At 34.2% G+C, this 26343-nt stretch overlaps 5 protein-coding genes across 6 annotated transcripts in view; 2 read left to right on the top strand and 3 right to left on the bottom strand.

Moving 5' to 3' along the window:
• LOC123684986 (polypeptide N-acetylgalactosaminyltransferase 2-like) overlaps positions 1 to 5906 on the bottom strand; it is a 183494-nt gene extending 177588 nt beyond the window's left edge. The window contains exon 1 of the mRNA XM_045624531.1: positions 5670 to 5906. Coding sequence (XP_045480487.1) covers positions 5670 to 5759 — 90 coding nt within the window. The 5' untranslated portion in view covers positions 5760 to 5906. The remainder of the gene's footprint in view (positions 1 to 5669) is intronic.
• Positions 5907 to 13011: 7105 nt separating this feature from the next.
• On the top strand, positions 13012 to 15855 carry LOC123684454 (protein fuzzy homolog). The gene is made up of 6 exons (XM_045623724.1): positions 13012 to 13171; positions 13457 to 13578; positions 13873 to 14146; positions 14373 to 14567; positions 14648 to 14847; positions 14899 to 15855. Exons 1-6 carry the CDS (start codon positions 13094 to 13096, stop codon positions 15314 to 15316), a joined length of 1287 nt encoding a protein of 428 aa, XP_045479680.1. The 5' UTR covers positions 13012 to 13093; the 3' UTR covers positions 15317 to 15855.
• Positions 15856 to 15880: 25 nt separating this feature from the next.
• On the bottom strand, positions 15881 to 17594 carry LOC123684455 (rod outer segment membrane protein 1-like). The gene is made up of 3 exons (XM_045623726.1): positions 16805 to 17594; positions 16443 to 16659; positions 15881 to 16177 (listed from the first exon to the last, which is right to left on the bottom strand). Exons 1-3 carry the CDS (start codon positions 17437 to 17439, stop codon positions 15995 to 15997), a joined length of 1035 nt encoding a protein of 344 aa, XP_045479682.1. The 5' UTR covers positions 17440 to 17594; the 3' UTR covers positions 15881 to 15994.
• Positions 17595 to 19326: 1732 nt separating this feature from the next.
• On the bottom strand, positions 19327 to 23780 carry LOC123684159 (diphthine--ammonia ligase). Of its 2 annotated transcripts, none has more exons than XM_045623315.1 (9): positions 23621 to 23780; positions 22905 to 23312; positions 22508 to 22783; positions 22179 to 22378; positions 21887 to 22051; positions 20317 to 20548; positions 20025 to 20259; positions 19809 to 19974; positions 19327 to 19716 (listed from the first exon to the last, which is right to left on the bottom strand). In XM_045623315.1, the coding sequence occupies exons 2-9, from the start codon at positions 23276 to 23278 to the stop codon at positions 19331 to 19333; spliced, it is 2034 nt and encodes a 677-aa protein (XP_045479271.1). In that variant the 5' UTR covers positions 23279 to 23312; positions 23621 to 23780; the 3' UTR covers positions 19327 to 19330. The 2 variants fall into 2 exon arrangements, with proteins under 2 accessions (XP_045479271.1, XP_045479272.1); XM_045623316.1 differs by lacking the exon at positions 23621 to 23780 and adding an exon at positions 23377 to 23498.
• Positions 23781 to 23887: 107 nt separating this feature from the next.
• LOC123684161 (protein PTCD3 homolog, mitochondrial) lies at positions 23888 to 25981 on the top strand. The gene has a single exon (XM_045623317.1). The coding sequence runs from the start codon at positions 24012 to 24014 to the stop codon at positions 25965 to 25967; it is 1956 nt and encodes a 651-aa protein (XP_045479273.1). The 5' UTR covers positions 23888 to 24011; the 3' UTR covers positions 25968 to 25981.
• The last annotated feature ends 362 nt before the right edge of the window (positions 25982 to 26343 follow it).

Genomic DNA, 26343 nt, shown 5'->3' with positions numbered 1-26343 from the left:
ATATGTTTTGACTACTAAAAATGTTTTTTTTTCTGCTCGTGCATATATGCTGATGGCAGCTCTTCATATCCAGAGCATTTATGAGGGTTCGTTCAGAAGATTCATCTTTTTTTGAATCCAGGTTAGCTAATGGCAGATGTAATGTGAGCTAACTTGGAATAAATTCTGCTGGTTTTTTCGTATTCCTATTTCTGTGTAATCCTATATTTTGTCTGTCCATCCTTGTGACAAGTAAAAACTGAAAACTTGATAATTGGAGTAGTTGGATCCAGAAAACAGTTCGTTGAATGTGAATGCAGCATCTTATGCCGCTGCAGGGAGAAAAACTCTTTAGTTTCTATTTTTGCACAGGATTTCTCAAATATTGTTTTATTTCATTTTTAAGACGAATCCCAACCAGCAGGAACTATAATTCTAGTGCATCATTAAAATCTGAAATATGTTTTGAATGGTATTATACTAAAAATGTTTTTGTCCCGCTCGTGCATATATGCTGATGGCAGCTGTTCATATCTAGATCATTTACAAGGGTCTATTCAAAAGATTCTTCTTTTTTTTAATCCTGGCTAGCTAACGGCAGATGTAATGTGAGCTAACTTGGAGTGAATTCTGCGAGATTTATCGTATTCCTATTTCTCTGTCATACTATTTTTCGTCTGTCCCTCCTAGTGACATTAAAAAAATGAGAACTTGATAAATATTTGGAGTGTGATGATCCAGAAAACAGTTGGTTCAATATGAATGCAGCATCCTACGCCCCTGGAGAATGGAAAACTTTCCAGTCTCTATTTTCCGCGCAGGGTTTGACAAATGTTTTATTTCATTTTCAAGACAAATCCCACCAGCAGGAACAATAATTCTAGTGCATCATTAAAATCCAGAAAATGTTTTGAATAGGATTATACTAAAGATGTTTTTATCCCTCTCCTGCATATATATGCTAATCGCAGCTCTTCATATCTAAGAACACTCACTATGGTCCATCCTGAAGATTCAACTTTTTTTTAACCAGGTTAGTTAATGGCGGATGTCATGTGAGTTACTCGAAGTGAATTCTGAGGGTTTTTTCGTATTCCTATTCCTCCGTAATCCTATTTTTCGTCTGTCTATCCTTGTGATAGTAAATGAAAACTTGATATTCGGAATATAAAGATCAACGCAACATAAAAGTTGTTGAGTTAAATAGGATGTTACCAAATTAGGTCAAAAGTTTTAAGGCGGAGAATCCTAGTCGAAAATATAGGAGAATTTACATTAAAAATAACCCCATTTGAAAGTTTCCAAAAATTAAAAAGAATGTTTTTCTTGAAATTGAAGAAGAGTTCAAGAAATAACATTTTGTGATCATTGTGATCAAAAAATTTTTCCCTGAAGAATAATTTTATAATTATGTTATTTAAAACAGTGAAAATAGTCACCTTCTAAAATCTTCAAAAATACATTTTCGTCATTCTTATTTTCATCTTCTGGATGATGTTAATTGTAATTCGAGAAATTTTATCATAAGCTCAAAACAAATCATAAACTCTCAATCATTTGTCAATAATATTGTAATTATTGAAAAATTGATAGTTGTCCATTGAAGAAATTCATTTCTGGCAAATTAGCAAGAAACGCGCCTAGACATTGATTATTTTCAAGATTCAATAGCATAGAAAGGGTGTGAACCTACACACCTGTGTCTAATAACCACTACACTCTACTTAATTGGATACCACACTTTCCTTATTATTACAACAGTGAAGATCAGTAACCGAGCGGTCCTTTTGAACGGAATCAATTGATATTCAACCCTAATTTTAGCTTCTACTGCTTTTATTAACTATAAGTTAATACTAGTATCGGTTCAGGAGCCAGAAGGAGAAACACTTGCAAATGTTTTCGGAATAATAATAACAGTTCTTGAGTATTATTTCAGATCATTTATCTCGATGATGAAACGATGGTCGACTATAACCTACAATAATCAAATTTTATATTCTGTTTTATATCTATACTATTATTATCACAAATATGAAATTCATCAAGTCCCTCTATGTTTTAAAATGAGATCAAACCTCAGTTTTCGATCATCAAGTAAGTATATACATAGGTATATTTTTTACGAATCATTCAACGGCATATAACAATGACTTTGATGGTCACTTGAAAGCTCCCGACACCAAATCATTCTTCTTTTTTTAAATTGTCAATTCATTCCTTATATGTAGGTAATATGCGTATACCATTCATTTTTCATGAAAGTGTATGTTTTGAATAGCTGAAGAGTCGAAATGTTGGTTAGGTAGGCTGGTAGAATTGATTGAAAAGACCTTAGCTCGGATCGGCAAGATTATGAGTGCGATAATGAAGAATGCGGTAGATTATTTTCACATACTAAATTGAATGAATAACGTGAATAATATTGTAGTGACTCTGTCTGCCCGAGAGGTGGCGTTATGGGTTTCGCGCCACACTCTAGTGCGGCCCCGGCGGGTGTAAGCTGGCTGCCGCATAGCAGAGTCACCTCTGGGAAGGTGTATTAGGCAGTGATCACTAGGTGGTCTAACTGAAGATTCCACCAGTAATTCTGTATTTCTTTTATAATGGGTCTTGGAATCGCGAATTCGCAGTATACTCTATTTTAAAATGATTTTAGGGCAGTAAATATAAGAATAATAAACTACATACAGTATAAAATATGAAAGTAAAAAAATGAATATTCAGAATAAAAAAATACATACATATAATAAAGAAATAAAACGCTATTTTTGGTGGAACGAAAGAAATGTGAACAAATAAAACATAACTCTAAAACAAAAATAACAATATCAAAAATACTTTCCTTGGATGCTAAAATTTTAAAAAATAAAAAACTTTCTAGGTAATTTATGAAAGAACTTTTTTAACGCTGGACTTGGCATCATAAAAATCATAATCAATTTCTCACACTGATTCTGATTCGATAAACAATACTTACTGTTTAGGACAAAATATTCCTCAAATTATTTTTCACTCTTTCGGATGAATAAAAGGCTCTTTTGCGGCTGGCATAGTTGAAAAAAATGTTCAGATCACTTTCTTATTTTGGAAACGTAGACTGTAAGCCATCAATAAGGAGCTTATAAATCTCAACCGGATCTGTCATATCAATATTTTTTATGTATTTAATGAAATGTATAATTTCAATCTCAAAATAGATTATTTCTCAATTAATTATCAGTCTAACTAAGGGGGGTCATAATTACCCCCCAGGATACAAAGATTCAATACTGACCATTACCATCAGATCTAACTTCTGGATACGCTACTGAGTGAGTATCTAAATCATTTCAACGAGTTCTGTTCGGATGTTAATGCAAATTTTACACTCGTTTTCCTTCAATTTGTTGCACATAAAAGTCGGTACACAATGCAAAGGGTGGGCACAATTCGATGTTTAGTGAGAACTATCGGAGGAATGGTACATTTTCCAACTCTTTTTTCCTGACCTATCCAGATCCGAAAACAGAACCAGACTATATTGTACTTTTAAATCGGTGTATCTTCATCCAACTGACTATTCTGAATATTTTGAAAACAATCCCAACTTTGTTGAAAACTACTGTAATCAATGAGCTCTTTAGCTTCATGGTTCAGAAAAATGACTAAAATACTTCTCCTATAGTGTATGAAACCTCTTCACAAGATTTGGATTGTATTAATCTACAATGTTGATGGAAAATTTCAATGAATGGTAGTAATTTAGAAACGCATAAATATGTAAAATGCACAATAAATTACTCTAAAGGTCAATCTCATTATTAATTGTGCATTTATATCAAAATATCTCAGTGCGTGTTTCATAGTTAGGTATAGGTATATTTACACCCTACTGTCTAAATTTCATAAATTAGATTGAATAAATTGGAATTCTACATATCGTTTGGGAATTTCCTCGCTCAATTATTTTTATTGTATTCTATTTTTAACACACTTTCATTAACTCCACTTAGAAAAAAAATATATATGAGTGAAATATATTTCACTCGACAATTTCTTTCAAATTCGAAACCTTTTCTTAGTGTATTTTTGAGGTGCGCTCACAATCTTATATTATTTTCAAAAGACTTAGTTATTTTTACTAAAACACAATACAAATTTTACAAAATGGTTTATTATTTTCAGTTTTCTCACAGAATATCTTATTAATATTTATAATGAAATATATCTATGGGTACACTACGCGGTTCGAACTAAAATTTTTTATTCTGAATAAATACGATATCACCATATCATTATTCCTTATATCATTCCAAATTTCAAAATCATAGGTATGTTTTGGAAAGTTTTGTTATTCTAGGATTGGAATAAGAAAAAAATTCTGGATTTATTGCTCATCATGGTATATTCAGAGTTAGAACAATTCAGAGAGCCACTACAGGCTTAGGCTAGATATTTTTGTAGAGTGGAAAACAGAAAAAATCTGAAGACACCATTAGAATTTCTACATTGGATAATGGCTACAACCCAAATTTCGCGAAGTTACCAGCAAAAATAAATGAGTTATATAGAAAAAAGAAAATCTCGATTTTCAGATTTTTCGAGATAACTCGGGAACCATTGGAGATATTTTGAATCTGTTCACACCAACAAGCGCATCCCTAACTAACGCAACTTTTATATAATTTAAGTCACCCCGTATTTCTAACGATTTTCGATATCCCTGTAGTGCCCCTCTAAATAGTTCTAACCCTGTATATTAGGTATGATGTGAGTGTATAAATATGCACTGCCTTCAAAGTACACGCAACGAGTTATTTTACGCAAACTGCGCTTATTGTTTCCGTGGAAAGCTCTCTGTAACGCAAACTATAAACGATATTTATTCGTTTTTTAGTTATATTTTATACATAGCAACACGCAACTATGTTTCCCATCGTTTCAGGACATTTCAATTTTTTTTTTCGAACGATTCTAAGAGTTTGTTTTTAAAAATAATAAATCACCAGACACCTAGATATTGGCATGCTACAACAATTAAAGGGTAAAACTGGAAGCTGACGACAAAGAAGATACATACATATAGGTACTATATTGTCATTAGTACCAAATAAGGTTCCTGAATAATGCATAATTAATGATAAAATGCAGGAATAGAATATTCAAATCGAAAACAGAAATTAATAATTTTTGTAAAAATGCAACCAATTTTACGAAAAAAATTATGTATCCTTAGAAAAATAAGAGGGAAAAAATATTGCATGTATTCATTAATTCTGAAGGCTAAAAATGAAAATATTAGAATGAAAAAGATGTGATATCTACTAGAAACTGTTTCTAAATATACATGTAGAGGTATGATTATGCGGTATATGAAATTTTTTTCATGCAATTCCTTTAAACTACTATTTTCTAAGTAGAGATATTTCAAATATTTCATTCGTAATTTTGTATTCAAACGCCAAAATTTAATGTGTTTGAAGAGTCTGAGTGATAAGAGGAAAAAACTCCTGTACTTAATAATTTTTGAATTAGGTAGGTACATATTATCGTAATTTTCCCAACACATTTTCCCCCTGGTCCATCAGTTTTCCCGAATCAATTACCGTGGAACCGATAATCATCCCGGAAAAACCACCCAACAACCACAGATTGTTTGTAAACAGGGAACAAGAGGGTGTCTAAATTTGAGGTTAAAAATCTCTAACCTTGCTAACTTCCGCAGTCTGAAGGTAGTAAACAACGACAAATATCCAAGAAATGCATAGGAACAACAACACTTTTACATTCCGTCTCATTTTTTCTCGCTAAAACCGACGCGTAAGGTATTATTTGGCCAGCGGACGCTGTACATTGGCGCGTCAACGTCACGGCGTTACTGAAAAGGCGGACATTTCAATTTTTCTCCCGAGCTTCTGCTCCGCACGCGAGTGCGTCTCCAAGTCTGTCTGTGTTGGGGCGAGCGAACGCCATTCGCCAATCGTTGCGGTTGGAGTGAGAGGAGGCCAAAACGTGATCTACGCGCAAACTCACCTACGCTATTGCACACCGTCTAGATTTCCGTCTCCTACAAAAACACTTAGCGTAATCGTAATACTGGTCATATTTATGTAACGTTGATTAAAGTTATATTTGTTTAGTGACAAATTCATCGATCCTCATGCACTTTTCTGCAAGAATTCTAGAGGCTCATGCGCAGATGATAGTGTTCTGTTTTCCTCCTCTCGTACCTACGCGTGCTCTTGCCACTAGAACTCCAGAAAGGATAAACAGTCTAGCAGCAATTTTTCAAACGGTGCTACTGACCCTTAGTGTATTATTTTTTGATGGCCGATGCTACTGCAGAGTTTCCCAGAAGATAGATAGAGAGATAGAGGAGTCCTAGTGTCATGGCCCGCTAGATCTCCCAATTTGAATCCGTTGGACTTTTGTATTTGCGGTTCCATATTTGAAGAGTTTAGGTTATGCAACGTCAATGTCCTGAAAACAGCTAATGTCCGAATGTGCTTAAAGAGGAGAGTCTTCAATCAGTGTATTTTGCCTGTTCTCACGTATGGAGCTGAAACACTTACATTAACAAAGAATAACATCTGCAGAATACAAGTGATGCAACGAGGAATGGAAAGATCAATGCTGGGAGTTACCCTCAGAGATAGGATATCTAACCAAACCATAAGGAACCGAACAGGAGTAAGAGACGCAGTTGAGGCTATCTTACAGCTCAAGTGGAGCTGGGCTGGACATGTGGCGAGAATGAGTGATGGAAGGTGGACGAAGAGACTTGTGGAGGGGAGACCCAGACATGAGGCATATAGAAGTAGAGGATGAACTCCTAATCGGTGGACAGACGATATAAAGAGAGTAGCTCGAAACTGGATTCAGACGGCACAAGACCGAAAAAATGGCTAGAGTTAAGGGATGCTTTCGTTTAGCAGTGGACGGGATAAGCTTTATGATGATGATGATGATGAACGTCAATGAATCACATCGAAGAGTTGAAAAATCGGATTGTAAATAAGTGTTCTGTGATTCTATCAGTGATCTTGGGATGAAATACCACAATCTTCAGAGAGAGGACGCACCTTCGAAATTGACTCGAGAACGCCTCGATAAAAAGACTTATTCTTCCTGGTGTGCTATATCCGTTCCGGACATTGGCAATCAAAATGGCAACTTTTATTTTATTGGCAGCATTCCTTAAAAGTACTACCGAAGTTGGTCCAAACCAAAATAACAAAGAGACTCAGCCTACTCTCCCATTTGGGAATCTACCCAACAGGATGTGAGAGGGCAAAAAGTAGAAACTGTAATATACAGGGTGAGTCTTTGACTTGTACATATATTTTAACCCAAGATTCCTGAGGTCAAAAGAAACACTTTTTTCCTTTACCTTTTTTCCGATTCGGCCCGGTTAAAAAGATACAGGCTGCTGAAAATCGTTAAAAAAATGTGATTTTCGACTATATCTCGTAATTGGTTCTATCGAAGGAATGATTTTTGAAATATAGCTTTTTTTATGTGATACATCTTCTCCGAACACAAGATTCCATACACATTCTTCTGTTTCTTTATTATGAACATTACATCCCATAAAAATACCAGAAATTCGAAAAAACCAACTCTTAAGAGTAATTTGAACGTTCATTGAAGAATATTTGGCTAATTTGATTTTCATTTCATGCTAACATAATAACAAATATCATATCATCATAACAATAACAGTGTAAACTGTAAATGAAAATTTTAGGTTAGAACATAGATTATTCTACCGAACTGCTGTGTTTATATTTGGCATCACTCGAAATTTGAAATTCAAACTTAAAACCACAGACTACTATAGTCTGTGTTAGAACCATCGAACTAATAATACATAGTTCTATGGTTAGAACTTTCACAGATGAATATCATTTATTTGAGATTTTGAGGTTAAATGGCAATTCTTGTACGAAATGAAATAAACAACGATACCATAAAAATGAAATATAATGAATGAATGGATATGAATATCAGAGCTAATATGGGTGGTAGCGAGCTCAATTCGTTATAATTATCGAAAATGAAATAGAAAATCAAGAGGAGAATATTTAATCTTTAGCGTCAACGAAATTGGAATAACTCATTTAATTTATTATTAACACTACTTTATTCAACAAATGGAATGTTAAACGTGAGTTTATGATGGTTTTTCTAATTTAGTAGCTTATTTCCAAGGTTCAAAAGGTATATCTTATGTTTGAGAAAACTTCAGTGTTCCGGTTTTCAGGGGTGAATTAGCTCATTTTGAAAATTTGAAATGGTTATATCTTTTCAACAGGGCCGAATCGGAAAAAATGATAAATGATGAAAGTGTTTCTTTTGACCTCAAGAATCAAGTCAAAGAATCATCCTGTATAATAACAAATTATGTATACTCAATAATGGCACGCCTACTCACTTAAGTGCTGGATCACATGATTTCTCCTGCATAGATCTTTCCTTTTCCTCTCTATCTTTAATGCCAAAACTTACGTGGCAACCGCTAACGGACTTACACTTAAGCGACCACTTCCCCTTCAAGATGAGTATTCAGAATGCATGAAGAAGACATACCTACCATGAAAGATGGATATGCTCTAGAGCCAATTGGGACAAATTCTCTACCTCATTAGCAATTGGCGACCTCCCTTATGATATAGATGAAGTGGTAGATATCTTTTCTAGAGCCATAATCGATGCAGCATCCGTCAGTATCCCGTAAAACACTTCCAGATAAGGAAGAAAAACTGTACCTTGGTGGAACCAAGAAGTTGCAGATGTAATTTCTAGTAGAAAAATACACTAAGGAAATTTTAGAGAAACTGCACACTCGAGAATATGATTGAGTTCAAAGGATCCAGAGCTAAAGCTCACAGGGTGATCCTGGAAGCAAAGGGCACAAGTTGGTGTCATCCATATCACCATCAACACCTTTATCACAGGTATGGAGAAAAATAAAAGTTATCTCGGGAAATCTCTCTGGCAACCGTACAGAATCGCTTCACTCCGGTGACAACAAAATCACAGACCACAACAAAATATGTGAAAAATTAGCAGACCACTTGCACTCAGTAAGCAGCTCTAAAAACTACGAGCAAACCTTTACACAATATAAGACCCAAGCTGAATCTACGGACTTCGACTTCTCCAGTGATAAAGATGCTTCCTACAACTCGAGAATATGATAGAGTTCAAATAATCGCGAGCTAAAGCTCGCAGGGTGATCCTGGAAGCAAAGGCAAGTTGGTGTCATCCATATCACCATCAACACCTTTATCACAGGTATGGAGAAAAATAAAAGTTATCTCGGGAAATCTCTCTGGCAACCGTACAGAATCGCTTCACTCCGATGACAACATAATCACAGACCACAACGAAATATGTGAAAAATTAGCAGACCACTTTCACTCAATAAGCAGCTTTAACAACTACGAGCAAACCTTTATACAATACAAGAACCAAGCTGAATCCATGGACTTGGACTTCTCCAGTGATGAAGATGCTTTCTACAACCTTCCCTTCAGTGGAGAAGAGTTAAAATGGTCATGTATGTAGACAACTTAACGTTTCTCTACAGAGGACGTTCTATTGAACTTGTATTGGACGCTATCAAGCAGAAATCGACCGAGCAGAAACTGTTGCTCCAATATGGGTTCCAGTTCTCTGTCGAGAAAGCTGCATGTATGCTTTTCTGCCGTCTGAGAAACGAATAGTTGAGGGCTAGATTGCTACAATTAAGCCAAAAAGTAAAATCCTCGGAATGATTTTCGACACAAAACTTCGATGGACCGGTCGCATACAACATCTCTCGGAAAAAATATATAAAGGTAATCAACCTACTCAAATGCATATCCAACATCAAACGGGATGCGAAGAACCTACTACAGATATACAATACACTGATATTATCTCGGCTCGATTATGGCAATGTAGTATCATCAACACTAACCAGAAGAACACACCTTAAATACCTGGACACCTTACAGAACCAAGCCTTGAGAACAAGTCTCACCATAGCCTTCCATCTACGCCATGACATGCACACAGTGATACACCCCCTAAAACCACAGTAACATCAGAACACATAAATAACGACATGCTCAACCGAATTAATGATTTTTCCTCCAGACCTACAAAAACGAGACCATTGAGGATAAGGCCACATTAAACTCAGAGAGAAATATAATCTTCCCATCAAACCGATATATTCCAAACCTACGCAAATCCCAGCAACCCGCCCCTTGGACATGCATCGTCTTGAGGATAAATACATCGCTCCAAGCTTGGGGAAAAGACAGACTACCGAATAACATTGTGAAAAGAATAACTGCACATGAAATCGATGAGACTTATCTGACTATATACACTGATGGATTCAATAGAAACATACACCATCTGACAGGCAACACTACATTGCATACTAACAAAACACAAGCGAAACCTGATCTGTACGGACTCAATGAGCATTCTCCAAGACCTCCAAAATGACTTCCATAAATACCAGAGGATATGATAAATACGTGACATTATGTTAGTCGTACCTATATTCAACTGCGAAGATTACCAAATCTTGCGCAACAACTAATGATTCCTGACAATACAGAAGAAACAATTAATAATACCGCAACAAATATTAGCTATAATATATCCAAAGTCATTTGAATTAGTTAAAAAAAAAAAACGCTTGCCAGATGTCCATTTGAAGTGGATACCTCGATCCGCTGAATACCGGGATTCATTTGAAGGTATTGTAAGGCAATAAAATCACTGGCCCTGAAGGAACTTAGATAATACTTGTATATAATCGAAAATTCTGGCTTCCTCCAAGTGACTTTGGATGTACTATACCTCAAAGCACTAGGTATGTTCTACAAATTATAATTAAAAAAAGTCCTCTATCGGTTAACCCTATATGTGATACCTTTCTTACCCTCTGATCCCCCTGTTTGTCTCAAAGTTCGATCCTCTGATCCCCTGTGGCGTAAAGTGTGAGACTACCTCCCTACCTATGATGTAAATGAGGAGGAGGAAAGCGGATCAATGACCATGAAGTCGGTGCCGCTGTGGAATTAAAAAAAATATTCGCCATGGATAGAAACAGATGATAATCACTTAGTGGCAGGTCCAGACTATAAGGTCGAAGCATAAGAACCTCCCAACAAAGCTCCCAGAGCTTCTGGCTAGTCACTATCGATGTATGTGGCCTGGCGTTGGCCTGATAGAACACAATTCCTTTTCTATTGGCCAAGGCTGGCTGCTTCTGGGCGATTGCTTCCTTCAGATGATCCAGTTGTTGACCTTAAAGTTGTGCCGTAGAGGAGCAGCTCATAGTAGATAATTCCCCGTCAATCCCACCAAACACACAGAAAAACTTTCCTGGCCGTCAATCCTAACTTGAACAATGTTTCCGCCGGCTCACCGCGTTCCGACAACGACCATTTTCGCTTGACGTTGTCGTAAGTGGTCCACTTTCCATCATCACTCACAAATCGCTTCAAAAATGGGTCAAAAATGCGATTGGCAGATGAAAATTTGGTTCATGAGGATTTTTTGCGTTATGTCAAGGTCTTGTTTGATCAACCGCTAGAGGTTCGCATCTGAAGCGGCCTTTGGCATGGCGAAGGTGGATTTGGAGACATTTGAAGTTTTTCTTTTTAATCCTCCATATGGTGTTTCCAAGGCTTCACCTTGTTCCAGGGGTCGCCTGTCACTTTCCTGCCGGAGTAGAATTCACCTTCCGCCTTTCTGATGACCCTGCGTTTGGACCTTTTTATTCCTGGGGTCTTCCTTCGCCCTGGTTGGATTTTGGGCTATTTGGCCGGCTCAGCAGTTTCCTTGGGACACCGAGGGCTCTGTCTCGCTGGGGCAGGAGCAGGAGCCACGGCATTAGATTCCACAGGAACCACGTCATCGGCAGCTGCAGAGCTATGTGCGCTCGATGGTTTCTTCACACAAAATTCTACCTTGTCTGTAGACTGTAATTAACCAAGTAAAGTAGCGCTCTTAGAGCATCTAGGCTTACACCGTCCAACAAGAATACAATTTCTGGGCAATTCTCCCTGTATCTGACACCTTCAGTAGTTCTTCCTCTTTTGATTTCATACATGTCAGCTGGGGCTTGATTGCTTTCACCGACCTTTACCAGAAAGCTACCACAAGCTGAGCTTCAAATAATGGTGAAACTGCTGACAGGACACTGTCGCTGCAAATACCTTTTCTACCGAATGAATAAGTCAGCAGATGAGATCTGCAGACTATGTACGTGGAAAGGAGGAAGAAACAGCAGAAAGTGTGCAAATTTCCGGAGCGGACTGGCCTAAGAACCACTCATATGGGAAAGTCAGTTCTGGATAGGCTTCTAAGGATGTCGTCGGTTTCATTATTAGCATCGACGGCCTTCCTGGGTTTGTATGAAATAGGTAGGGTTAAGAAGAAAAGTTCAACTTGGTCGCAGTTCCCGGAGGGCTAACAAAGCCGTAAAGATCCCGATTCAGTGAAATAATAATAATAATACATACCTCTGTCGAGTTATAGCCAAAGCAATAGGTGAACCACCTCAAAATGTACGAAACAAAATCGGATCAGTACACAAACCAGGGTTTCTCACACCAAAAGAGAAGCGATTTGTTTTCTTCGTGGATAAGAGGAAGCTTTGACAATGATTTCAAAGAGAGACAAGGGGAACTTTTTCAACTATGTTTTTCTCCATTTTCGTCTGATTGCGGTCAGAATGAAAGTCGAATATTACCCCGGGTGCACTCCATCGGTTCGACCTGGTCCTTCTCAACTTAATTTCAAAAACTATTGTTGACAATAGCTTACCAAGTTCGTGACGGTTATAGTAGATTCCGAACACAATCTCGGGTTATTTTGAAAAATTAACCACCATAGACAAGAAAATAATTATTTTATGTCTTTGAGTACCACAGACTAGTCTGTGGTACTGGTAGTACTCAAGTACTGCAACCCAAAAATCTCAACAATGTTTTTATTATTATCTATCTTCAAAGAGTACATATTGTTCCATTAGAACTATTATCGATGTGTTCTGTAAAATAGTTCTTTTTTCACAAACAAATAATAAATAAACGTTAAATGAAATATTAATTTTTTGAATATGTCGGCCTTTATTTTCTGTGTTGATTCCAGTAGTGGACTTCCCATATTTTCAAGGAAAAAAGGAAATGTAGATAGCGTAAGAACAAAGATTTTTTCAAACATTACTGAAGTCATTAAGAATACATTGCTTAATATGGTTAATTTGTGTACAGTATCTTGATGTAATTTATTGTTATTGTTTTTCATTAAATTAATTGAATAAAGACCTTTATCATTATTATATTTCCCCACAACAGTGGGGTCACTTCAGTATTCATCCTATGCATATCATTTTACTGCTCTGAATTATACTTGAGAAGCATTAAAACCTTTATTTGTTCTGGCTACACTCAAAAAATGGAATATAATTTTCAATTTGCAGCTACCATTCTCAATCAAAGGTTCGTTGAATGGAGTTCACATGTATGGAAAATCCTTGAATCTAGAATTACTGAATACTCTCACTGAAGATTACTGTATTAGCTGGAAAGAATTTGAAGATAGGTAGATCACATTTTTAGTTCTCTCTATTTAATCTATATTTTCAAAAAATTAATATACTAAACAAAATTATTTATATTAATTCAAAGTAAATTAACACTTTTTTTTGTCAACTACATCTTCTTCAGCTGGATCAGAGTTGAATCCAGGGGGTGCCCGGGGGTATTAACCCCCCTACCCCAACAAAACTAAGTTTGTCATAGTGATTTTCATTCTTAACAGCCTGCTTTTCCAATCCCACTATTTATCGATGTGGTTCAAAAAAATGCAATAATGTAGGAAAGTTCGTATTTACAGTGTCATTCTTATTGGAATATCCAGCGGGTGTACCAAGGAGGTACTGAACAATCTCTTAACTTCAGTTTTCAACTCAATGGTTCTGATAGTTGGAATTGAAGAAATAAAATCACAAAGGATAATTGATAGATTGAAGAGGGAATTAAAAACCTGTTATCCATTGATTGACCGTTTGATGGATTCATTAGATTGTGGTGGTACAAATAACAAATATTACTCAGACATTGTTGGATTGGCAGAATGTATCTTATGCCCTGAGAATCATTTGATACAGGTATTCAGTTTTATCATTACCAACAAATCAAATATCGAGAGTTCCTGAAAAGACATAGGGGGATTTTTTATTATTTGAATTATTGAGACTACTTAGAATTCAAATGTTCAAAGATCTAAAATCGAATGTCTCAATTGTTACAGTACTCAACTTGAAAAATCATTCAATGTATTAGTAACAGATGTTACTTTCATTCTAAAAAATAAATTTTCGTTAAATATTTCAGATTTTATTAGAGTCGTATATGGAGTATGTAGACTCATTATACAGCTGTGTGTTAATCAATGGGAAAATATGTGTAGCTACAGAGAGTTGGTGGTCACTTGATCCTGAGGAAATAAAACTTCTGTCCTTATTAGCTATGTCAGAAGGTGGAACATCTAAAGACATTCCAATATTTCTCCCTTATAAAAGTCCAACGGTAATTCTATTATACTTAGTTTCGTGCACTTTAACTACTTTAATCTATTGATAGTTTTGAGAACAGTGTTATAATTTCAGATGGCTTTTAGATTTGTTGCTTGTACATTAATTCCAGATGTCCAAATTTGTTCATTATGTGGTCCAACTCCAAATTTGGTTGAAATAGAACGTTCTGTAACACAATGTTTCAAATCTTCAACTGAACTATTTACGGCAGCTCTACATACTCATCCGAGAAATTTTCCTGCTTCCTGTCAAGTAGATAGTGGAATTTTAGGGTAAAATTCACTGAAAATTCTGCTGAAAAGTATTAATTTTTCTTTTTGCAGTTTACTACTTGTTAACTACTCTGCTGGAAAGTATGTTATATCAAAAAATCCCCATCAAAATGCAACAAAGAAAATAGCCAGTAGTTCACATAGGCTTGATATATTAAGAACATTTTACTATAGAATGGTTCTTTCATTTCTTATGAATGAGGATGATAAGAAAAGAGTGAATATAGAAAAAGAAACTACCAAGAAAAATGACAAAAAGAAAGTTCAAAAGGAGCAACCAGATAGTTCAAATCTTAATGTTGGAAAAGAAACCTATTGGTGTTCAGAATACCACAAATGTCATGCATTGATTTCTCAAGAGAATATTTTATGTGTTCTATATAATTCCAGTGTTCCAACATTTGAAATGAGGTTTATCACTCAAAGGACCCTAAAAGCCTTGGTTTCTGATAAACAAATATGCTGGTGAATTTGCAACTTGATGTAATAAATTATCTGCTTTTAAAAAGTAGAAGAGAATACTCATAGTGAATTTTCTCATGAAATTTATACAAATGTGAACTCAAGGTGTTTACATCTTATCGAACTATTTTTGTCGAAATTTGGTAGCTGCTGAAGCCATTAAAAACAGAAAATAATTACTAATTTTTGAATCAAATATTGGGAATCTTTAAATCATTTTAAAAATCTGTAGCAGTGTCACAAATATTCGTAATATCGTGATTATTTCCTTTTGTCGTATAAACTAAAGCTCACCATACACCTTCAGATTTCTAAATTGAAAGTCTTAACAATGCCCATTTGCTCTGCTTGCTTGAAAAATATCTCTTTTAAGGATAAAGTCATCTGTTTCTAAAAGTTTTCATGGAGAATGTGTTAATCTATCCCTTCAAGATGTCAAATTCTTTGGGGAGTCCAGTGACCAGAGATGCCAAGTCTTCATCAACAGTTTAATCACATTTGTATTTCTCATAAATGTAAATATTGTTGAAAAAAGGATTTTTTATATTTAAATGTGTTTATTCTATTGTGCTCCTAAATTATGTTAATAGTGAGTCACTTCTTTATTGTTTTCAAAAGTATTTTGTGCAAAATAATAGTAATAATGAAGACAAATTTGTGAAAACTAAAAGTCGATTATCATGTTTCATTGTGAATCTTCTAGTTCAGGAGGTAGTGGTGGTGGTTCAGGAGGTTCCTTGACTTTTTTCAAATTTCTGCCAGTGTAAAGACCAAACAGCCAGATGATGTAAGTTCTGGACCTACCTTCAAACTTGAATTTTTCAAAATGACCTGTTTGAATAAACCTCACTAGGATCGTTGTGAGAGCCTATAAAAGACAATTCATGAACACCAAAATTATTAACAACACATTCATTTCATTCTTAAAATCTTTTGAATATAAAGAATATCTGAAAGCATATACATCTGTAAACTAAAAAATTCAGATCATATTTTTATAATTCTTTAGTTCTTGTAGTTATCAATGTTATCATCTATCTTCTTTTCAAATTACTTGAAAATTTTGAATATAAAAAGAACTCCATACATCAAATTGAATTTTATTTCTGAGAAATGTTAACAGTTAATCTTACCTGCAAGAATAGTCCTAATAAAAGTTTGCCAATTATTCCCCATCCAACATTTTGCTTTCTTTTTTTCAACATGTCAAAACAGCCAACAGTAGATATACTTAAATTATATTCCGGAGTATAGGTATATACGCTTCCGGTTTCCTCAATGTCATAATGAATGCAAGGGGATAAAGACTTCATTGAACAGCAACTAAACGGAGTCTGACTCTTGGACTCTCTAAAATTTAGAACATAAATGTTCAAAGTGACGATTTATAGTTTCTGAGATATCCGAAATTGAGCAAAATAACTTGGGTAATCTTGATATAGACACCCATCATTCTAAAACTTTGATAATACATTCATATTGTCATATCACTCACTTGCTTCCTTTGGCAATTAGGGCACTATCATACCATTTTATGTCATACCACTCATCATACTTCTTACTTCCACAACACTGTAAATCTATTTGTAATCTGTCAATCTGCGATTTCACTTTCTCATTTGAGCCGTAATCTTTCATAGCACCTTTGATACCATCATGTAAACCTTGATGATTTCCATAAGAATGAATTAATACAACTATCACCAGAATTAAGCCCACACCAATCATGATGAGGTTTAAAAGAACAACAAAATACAACATCCAATTCGTTTTGGGTTGTTTTTCTCTGGAAGACATTATTCTTAGCACTAAATAAAGTCCAAAGAGATTTATGATTAAAAATATAAAGCTAGGTAAGGCTTGAAGAAGAGGTAAAACATTTCCATCTCTCTTTGATATAAGGTCTATGTAATAACCAACATGATTCCTAATGTATATGGCATTATACATTAACTTTCCTGAGTAGAAAATGTTTACACCTGCTGTTAAGAAAAAGGCCCATATAAGAATGTTTATGAATTCATAAGATACTTCCAGGATTGGTTTTCCAAATTTAATATTCAATCTAGATGACTTTTTCTTTACTTTGGGATTTCCCAAAAGTCTAACACAAAATGCAATGGACAGCATTTTTGAGCATTAATAAATCAGTCTTGACAATTTATTAATGAAGAAAGACCACTGAAATATTTTGACTATTTTTTTCAGTGTCTAGAATGAGGATATTTTTGTTTGATTGAATTATCTGAAATAATATTGAAAAAGATTTTTTTATTACTTGTGTACAGGGTGGGCAAATAAGCGAGGTAAGCGGCTATATCTCAGGATCCACTCATCGTAGAGACTTGCGGTAAAAAATTTTACCACTAAAGTGAACAAGGGAATACAATGGAAATTGTTTTGAAGTTCATACCTCTACCGCTAGGGGGCGTAATAGCTACCGTCGAGTAGAAAAATGAATTTTACTCGAAAATGTTTCATATGAAGTTGAAGAAAAATTATCATCACAGTAATCTTTGGAAAATTCTCTATCTTTTTAAACTGTCACTTTCGATTTTACGACATCAAATAAGGGTAGGTGAAAGGGAGAAATCTGACTGATTGAACCGCCTGTAACTTCAGTTTGGCTCAACATTTTTGAGCAAACTAGATCTCGTCTGAAAGATAATATCTTGTTGATTGAGGACAAAATATACTCATGATATATTTGTTTTTGCTGCTTTCGATAGGGGGCGCTAAGTCAGAAGTTCATTGTTTTGTTCATTTTACTCCGAAATTTCAAATGTAATGATAGGATTTTCTTAACAGAAACAGAAATTCCATCAAATTTGCATGAAAAAACCTGTAGGTCGCAAAGCGATAATTTCAGGCGTTCTGAAGTTATGGCTTAAAGAAGATATTCTTCAACTGATGCACGGCGAAAAACCGAATTGTGTCTTCAAGTTCTTACAGAAACAGAAATCCCATCAAATTTGTATGAAAAAACCAAAAGGTCGCAAAGCGATAGCTTCAGGCGTTCTGGAGTTATGGCCGAAAGAAGACACAATTTAGTCAATTCAGTGCATCAGATGAAGAAACTCTTTTTTCGGCCATAACTCCAGGACGCCTGAAATTATCGCTTTGCGACCTTTCGGTTTTTTCATACAAATTTGATGAGATTTCTGTTTCTGTAAGAACTTAAAGACACAATTTGGTTTTTCGCCGTGCATCAGTTGAAGAATATCTTCTTTCGGCCATAACTTCAGAACACCTGAAATTATCGCTTTGCGACCTACAGGTTTTTTATGCAAATTTGATGGAATTTTTGTTTCTGTTAAGAAAATCCTATCATTACATTTGAAATTTCGGAGTAAAATGAACAAAACAATGAACTTCTGACTTAGCGCCCCCTATCGAAAGCAGCAAAAACAAATATATCATGAGTATATTTTGTCCTCAATCAACAAGATATTATCTTTCAGACGAGATCTAGTTTGCTCAAAAATGTTGAGCCAAACTGTAGTTACAGGCGTTTCAATCAGTCAGATTTCCCCCTTTCACCTACCCTTATTTGATGTCGTAAAATCGAAAGTGACAGTTTAAAAAGATAGAGAATTTTCCAAGGATTACTGTGATGATATTTTTTCTTCAACTTCATATGAAACATTTTCGAGTAAAATTCATTTTTCTACTCGACGGTAGCTATTACGCCCCCTAGCGGTAGAGGTATGAACTTCAAAATAATTTCCAGTGTGTTCCCTTGTTCACTTTAGTGGTAAAATTTTTTACCTCAAGTCTCTACTATGAGTGGATCCTGAGATATAGCCGCTTACCTCGCTTATTTGCCCACTCTGTAAATGTTAATGGGGTTTCCTCCTGTATTTTATGTATTTTTCATGAACCTTTCTGAAAAATATTTGCTTCATTACAGGAATATAAATTCTTAAAAAAATACTTGAGTATTGCCAATCCATAGATCCGTACAAAATTAAATAAAAAATGAATTAAGGATGATGAAGTGAAGAATGAAACACGTTATGAATCACTCAGTTCTTGTTCCACAAATAGATAAATATGTGTTCTCATCCTTGCAATATATTACAGGTATAAAAGTATATGTCAATGAAATCTTGTTTCTCAGATCATCTAAATACTCAAAGTATTCACTACTGTCAATATTTTTGCTTGTGGGGTAAAATATTTTAAGATTGTGAACTGCTTTAGAATTCTCTTCATTTGCTTGGTCAAGTTTCTGGAGTGCATAATCAATAAACTCTATAAAAATATCTCTATTGAATATACTTTCTTCACTAGGTATTGTTTTTTCTAAGTGAGATACTAAAGCCACTATATTATCTTCAGGATTCCATCTTTTGTAAATGGATATTGACCAGTTTCTATCCTCTATACATTTTCCAGTCTCTTCATCTGAAAGTTTTATCGTGAGTTTTTTCTAAGATACCATAACTATCTTTCCTCATATAGTCCAAATGTAATATATTAAATTTTTGAATACTTACATTCGAATATGTGATTGTATTTATGAGCCCAAACATGCCACTCAACTAATGCTGATTTTGGCAAATTCGAAACAACAACGTAATCAACAATGGCATTATTTGTATTCTCTTCCCAAATTTTTCGGACTTGAGGAATAGATGATATATTGGTCACATAACAAACGCCCTAAAAAAAAATTCATGACATAACTACATTTTTCTTTCATTCACACCTACTTGAACAACATTCCTTAAATTCACATTTGCATCTGAAGCTTTCAATAATCTTTCCAAATGTCTCATTGAGAGACGGCACTGAGATTTAATGCCACCTTCCACTACTTCTAAATTTCCAGGGATCATTCCTATTTGACCGGCTAGGTGAATTATTTCACCAATTTTGACTGCCTGACTGTAAGGACCTATATTTGCAGGGGCCCAATGCGATCTACTCTGTACATGCATGGTACATCTGCGCAAATATAAAAACACATTTTTAACTGAATAAAAACTAAAATAGTCCAATTACCGTTCTGTTGGAAGATCAGATTGAATTTCAAGGGTTTTCCATGAAATTGCATCCAAAATGATAGGACATTCCTTGCTCAATGGAATTTCTATACATGCTCTTGTTGGTGGATTGGGAAAATTGAAATATTTAACATAGGCATCATTGATCTGAGTAAAGAATTTCATGTCAGAAATATACAGAGTAACTGAACAAACATTAGTTAGGTCTTGTTCATAATGGGATAAGGATACTGAAAAAGATTAAAGCAATTAGGGAGAATAAAAGCTCATTAATTTTATGATTTATCAAATGGATTCGATTATTTTTATCAACTTAAGGAACTTTGAAAGAGAAATAGGGTAAATGCACTGGTAAGCCGACCGGCACTGGTTCTCGACCATTTCGTGATTTGAGATAAAATAATAATAAAAATATATCATGTAGTGCAAAATATTTTCGCGGTACGTGTTCTCGACCATTCTACCCTTCCAAGATAGTTTGCATAGTAGTGGTATAGGTCAAAGTTTTCGCCCTAAAAATTAGTTTATAATCGTCTATCATAGAAAAGGGTTCTTTCTCGTCCTCTCTTAGAAAAGTGCTTTGTGATATATGACAAGAAAATAGTAATTATTTCTTATTTAAAATGAATTATGTGTGTATATTTTGTTCCATATCAACTATAAGATATATTTTTGAGTGTATTTCAATCAAAAAGCAAATAAATGTATATTTTTTTGTTCAATATTCGGCGGTCGCGAACTGGTATTGGAAAATTTGTATCTTTTATTTCTCGACCGAAGTATGTTACTTCAATAATTGTTTATTTCAACCGATATATTTCTGTTGGATCATTTTCGTTTTTTTTTCGATACCCTGATTCATTTACATATCTACTTTCTGAATATTAGTTTGCAACCACCGAATTAACGTTGAAACACTTATTTCTACCCTTTATTTATTCGCGGTGGAGAACCAATTTGATTGTACTTAATTCTCAAACACTGGTGGTCGGTGCTTTATATTTTATTTACTCATTAGTTTCTAAATAGATATTAAGAGCAAAATAACCGAATAATGTTGTATGAGTTGCTATTTTGAAATATTTATAGATAGTGGAAACTTTTGCAAAATAATTATTTTTTACGTTCCGAGTGTTTCTTACTTGATTACCTCATCTGAAACCCATCTGAGTGATAGGTAGTGATGTCAATGGTACAGTACGAAAGTAAGTACTAATCACTCATCTCGCTCTAAAGTTTTTTATAAAATTTTCAAGAGGAGCGGCCACTATTATAAGTGGTCGAAAACTAACACAAAAATGGTCGAGAACTCTGCGGCGTGGTCGAGAACCGAAGGTTATTGAGATTTTCTATATGTTTTCACATTTCAAAGGTTAAATGCGGAAATAACGCTTAAAATTATATGACAAATCATTCAAAACTCGCCAAAGAATCGATGAACACCAACACCATTAAAATTTGATAAGTTTATGTGTGAAAAAATCGTGCACGAAATCGATATTTCTGTTAACTGGTCGAGAACCAGTGCATTTACCCTACTAAATGATAGCCTAATAAGGCATACCTACACATGAGTTTTAATATGGCATTCTCCATTGGATTTCCTTCAAATTCACCTCTGATACCACCTATCCACAACCATCCACTACAAGCTTGATGCACAGATGAATTCTGTATTCCTGAAGAATTTAGCACAACTCTATCCAGTGTCATTGTAGGTTCACTATCAGAATCTGAAAAATTTTTCATAAGTAAACATTCTTTGTCTGAAGTGACAAGTGTACTCCTACACAACAGTTCCTCATGGAGGCCTAGGACAGTTGGAAAAAAATTAAAATTAAAAAAGATCATTTTTCTAACCTAAGTCATCTTCATTCAGTTCCTTGACATCTTCTCCTTGATCTGTAACATAACCATCGCAATCTTTAAGTGGCAAATTTTGTAGCCGCTCATGAAGGTCCAGAACGGGAAGCTTTTGTTCCAGTCTCAGTTTGTTCAACTTCAAAAATCCCACTGGTGCAAAAGGATCATTAGAATGTAGTATTATTTCTGAATGTTCACTAGAATTTTTTAGAATATCAGAAATAGAACCCCCATGTTTTTAGTAGAAGAATAAACTTTTTACAATATCATGATTTTCCTAAATTATGAAAAAATAATAAACATAAATCTAAAAATCTATAACTTACATTATAATTCGATGTTTGAAAAGCGGACAATCTAGAGTGAGTGTTTCATACTCTCCTCCTTCTCCACAAATATTTATTCCATACTTAACATGCAAAGTATGTAAAAAAGACTGTAATGAACTTAGTGATCGTCCCAAATGTTTGTTTGGATCTAAGCCTATTGCTGCTACCTTTACTAATATTGCATCTACTTCACATTTTATCATTTCATCTAAAAGTTCTTCTTGGTTTCTCTGCCAGAGGTAAGCTAAAGGGACAAGTCCTAACCTTCCACACCTTATCAATAAAAGTAAGAAAAGTAAAGAATTGCACAAGTAACTTCTCATATTAATTTTGAAGGTAAGAATTCAAAGTAAAGTTTTCTATTATCTTCATTAAAATTAATTAACATACATACACATTTTCTACTCTAACTCTTTGATAATCTGATAAAATAGCTCCAACTGATACAGCATCTATGGGAACCTTTTTCTTCACTTTTTGAAGCAATTCAAATAGATCTTCTACTTCATCATCTTGGGTTGCATTATAGACTTTTCCACGTTCTTTACTTATTCCTAAAGTTTCTTTTTGAAATAATGGTAGATCCATTGCCTTTGCAATAAAATCAATGGCTTCAAATCCAACACTTTGATACATGTAGCTGTCTATTTCAGTCTTATTTTTTGGAAATAAGTTTGCTAAAGCTACAATTTCATGCCCAGCTGCAACACACTGCATCATATTATATGTGCTATCTTTTCCACCACTTATTAAAGCTACCACCTTCATTTTATGTAATTATCTATTCAATTTGCAGTGTTAACTGAAAATGAAACAATGGAATAAATTCCACAATTTAAATTCATATGATTGATTTAAATATATACTTAATTATTTTAGATAAGGTTTGCAGAATTAATTCAAACAAATCGAGAACTTGATAATACTAAATAAAACATAAGAAACAATACAGATAAACACAGGTTTTTTCCTAACGCTTTAGATAAGATAATCGCCGACCATTTCTTAAATATTGTTAAGTATATTTATATCAATTCTAATTATTATTATTTCAAGAGATATATTCTACCAATCGACCATATGATAACATGACATAACATGTATACTAACTTTCAAACTGTTTTAGAAATAGTAAAATCGATTGTTGAACAATAAAATCTATCTTTTATCCATAAGAATATGTTACATTTTTGCTTATTTTAATTATATTATTATTTTTAAAAACAGGAAAAATTTGACATGACAGTCAAGGTGAAAGAGGTTAAATAATAAATAATAATGACAGAGCTGACAGGTTTCTTTTTTTTGTAGTTCTTTTGATGCTAATTATTGTTCTGTGATGATAACCACAAATAACTGAGTAGATAACTTTGTCTAAAACCATAAATTATATAATCACAGATATAGGATTGAATTAACCTCTAATTTTCTTGATAATCTATAAAAAAAATAATTTTGAAATCAAATCACAATATTGATAAAGATATCACAAATTATAAAAATGAACATTTCTTCTGCATTACATTGTAGACTTTATTCGTTTTCTTTTAAGGTACCATTCAGAATTTCTCCAACTGTTTTATTAAAAAATCATTCTACAAGTTCTTCTGAAGAAATTATAATTCCTCATAAAATACCAAGAGAACCTACCGATATCTTGAGAGCATTAGAAAGTACGATCGGTAGAGATCCTACTGCAGCACATTATAAATTTCATGATGATCCATACTTAATACCTCAATCTAATCTTGGTAAGAGAGCCTTTGCAATGGCCCAGGAAGCCGGAAAAAAGGCTGCTCATTGGGTAAGGAAAGAAAATACTGATTTATTTCAACATGCTGAGGCTGAACCTTTCATTAAAATGTTTGGTGCGCCAAAATTATACACAGAAACTAGTGAGGTCTCCATAGATGATCTCAAAGAATGTATAAAAAATGTAGAAGTATCCGATGCTATTATGGTATATCAATTGCTGAAGAAGCAGAATTTAGAATGTGAACCAGATTTATTGCAGAGTTTATTAGAGTTACTATGTTTCTTCAATAGTCAAGATACATTATCCGAAGAATTTATTGAAGAACGTTGGTTCAGACAAAGCGGTAAAGGTAATGAAAGAAAAAGAAAATCTTGGAAAGATGGTGCATTTGCAGAAGAAATTTTTATAAGTATCAAAAATCCAAATGCGGAAACATATTCTGCAATCATTCAGGGTATGGCAAAGTATTACCAAATTGAACGTGCTACACAATTATTTGAGGAGGCTAAGCAAAAAGGCTTCATTCTTAGTACAGATACCTACAATGCTATGTTGGAAGCTGGTAACTTACTTAAAGAAAATTATGAAATGAGGTGGGCCTATATTCAACAGTTATTAAATGAAATGCATGAGAAAAAGATAAAACCTAATCTTGGTACATTGAATGCTGTTTTATATTGTTTGAGTTCAATGGGAAGTAAGTTCAGTAGAGATGCAGCACTTAAAACTCTCTCAGAGTTCAAAAAACTAGGCATTGAACCATCTCTTGCATCATGGACTTTTTTAATGCAAATATTTTGTAAAGATAATGCTCCTATAAGTACGATATTATTCGATATTATGAAAGAAATAGAGAACAAGGAGCATAAAATACGTGACATGCGAGATGTTAATTTTTTTTTTACTGCAATGAGTATATGCAGGTATCACTTAAATGATTTAGGAATAGCTAAAAGAGTAGATGCTCTTTTACATTATAGAAATAATTATGATCTTCTTGGTGATAGTTATAAAGAGGCAGTGTATTATCGCCATTATTTCATCCTTGCAGTTCACACTCTACCTATGAAGGAATTTATGGAGAATATTTATGATAAGTTGGTACCTCATATTTATACACCAGAAATGAGTGTCCTGGAAGAAATCTTGAAACAAATTGAAATTTATGGTGCAATTGAATATATACCAAAGATGTGGTCAGATATGGTAATCTTTGATAGTACCAGGAAAGAATCAATGCTGAGTTTGATACTCTACATCATGGTAACAAATGACACCAAGGATAATCCCGACTTGACTGAAAAATGTTGTAATGTTGGTGCGGACATTTATGAAAAGCTGATGAACCAAACTGGATACAATCAAATTACCATAACTGGGGAAATGGTTGGCAGTGTAATGTTACTATTTTTGAGGAATAATTGTTTCAATAAAGCATGGGACTTATTTACCGATATAGATAAAAACTTCAATAAGATTGTTGGGATTCCATCCTCGGAAGCAATTTTTGCTCTAGTTGAATCTTGTATTGCTGAGAAAACTCCTTCTAAGGCACTTACAGTTCTTCAGTACATTTCAGATTATGGTTATGAAGGAATAGATGAAATTGCCAAAAATTTACAAACAAAATTGACTTTAGATGAGAACCATTTAGAAAAATTATCAAAGATTGTTGGACAGCATGCAATTATTGAAAAATAAACGAGTTCAAAATATGTTTTTTTTTGCTAAACCTTTCAATCATAATACATGTGATGAAACCTCAAAGTAATAATGTTTATTACCCTAAGGATGAAACAAAGCACAATGTTTTCTTGAACTGTCTAGGTATGAGGCAGAATATTGAAATTAGCAAACCATAACTAATGTAGAATACTGCATATACAGGGTGAGTCTTTGACTTGTACATATATTTCAACCGAAGATTCCTGAGGTCAAAAGAAACACTTCAGTGTTCCGGTTACCAGGGGTGAATTAGCTCATTATGAAAATTTAAAATGGCTATATCTTTTTAACAGGGCCGAATCGGAAAAAATGGTAAATGAAAAAAGTGTTTCTTTTGACCTCAAGAATCTTC

The sequence above is a fragment of the Harmonia axyridis genome, chromosome 7 (genome assembly GCF_914767665.1).
Source record: "Harmonia axyridis chromosome 7, icHarAxyr1.1, whole genome shotgun sequence".
NCBI classification, from domain to species: Eukaryota; Metazoa; Arthropoda; class Insecta; order Coleoptera; family Coccinellidae; genus Harmonia; species Harmonia axyridis.
Note: the sequence above shows the minus strand (reverse complement) of the source record. Positions and strands in the feature narration are given on the sequence as shown.

What these genes read in the sequence shown, in the direction of transcription:
- LOC123684454 (XM_045623724.1), top strand. Translation starts at nt 13,094, where the DNA reads ATGTCGGCCTTTATTTTCTGTGTTGATTCCAGTAGTGGACTTCCCATA. An exon ending in AAAAAGGAAATGTAGATAGC is followed by an intron (nt 13,172 to 13,456) that starts GTAAGAACAAAG and finishes TTCAATTTGCAG; the next exon opens with CTACCATTCTCAATCAAAGG. An exon ending in GTAGATAGTGGAATTTTAGG is followed by an intron (nt 14,848 to 14,898) that starts GTAAAATTCACT and finishes TTCTTTTTGCAG; the next exon opens with TTTACTACTTGTTAACTACT.
- LOC123684159 (XM_045623315.1), bottom strand. Translation starts at nt 23,278, where the DNA reads ATGAAGGTGGTAGCTTTAATAAGTGGTGGAAAAGATAGCACATATAAT. An exon ending in TGCCATATTAAAACTCATGT is followed by an intron (nt 20,549 to 21,886) that starts GTAGGTATGCCT and finishes AATCTTTTTCAG; the next exon opens with TATCCTTATCCCATTATGAA. An exon ending in ATTTAAGGAATGTTGTTCAA is followed by an intron (nt 19,975 to 20,024) that starts GTAGGTGTGAAT and finishes ATTTTTTTTTAG; the next exon opens with GGCGTTTGTTATGTGACCAA.
- LOC123684161 (XM_045623317.1), top strand. Translation starts at nt 24,012, where the DNA reads ATGAACATTTCTTCTGCATTACATTGTAGACTTTATTCGTTTTCTTTT.
- LOC123684455 (XM_045623726.1), bottom strand. Translation starts at nt 17,439, where the DNA reads ATGCTGTCCATTGCATTTTGTGTTAGACTTTTGGGAAATCCCAAAGTA. An exon ending in CTAATTGCCAAAGGAAGCAA is followed by an intron (nt 16,660 to 16,804) that starts GTGAGTGATATG and finishes TCTAAATTTTAG; the next exon opens with AGAGTCCAAGAGTCAGACTC. An exon ending in TATTAGGACTATTCTTGCAG is followed by an intron (nt 16,178 to 16,442) that starts GTAAGATTAACT and finishes TGTCTTTTATAG; the next exon opens with GCTCTCACAACGATCCTAGT.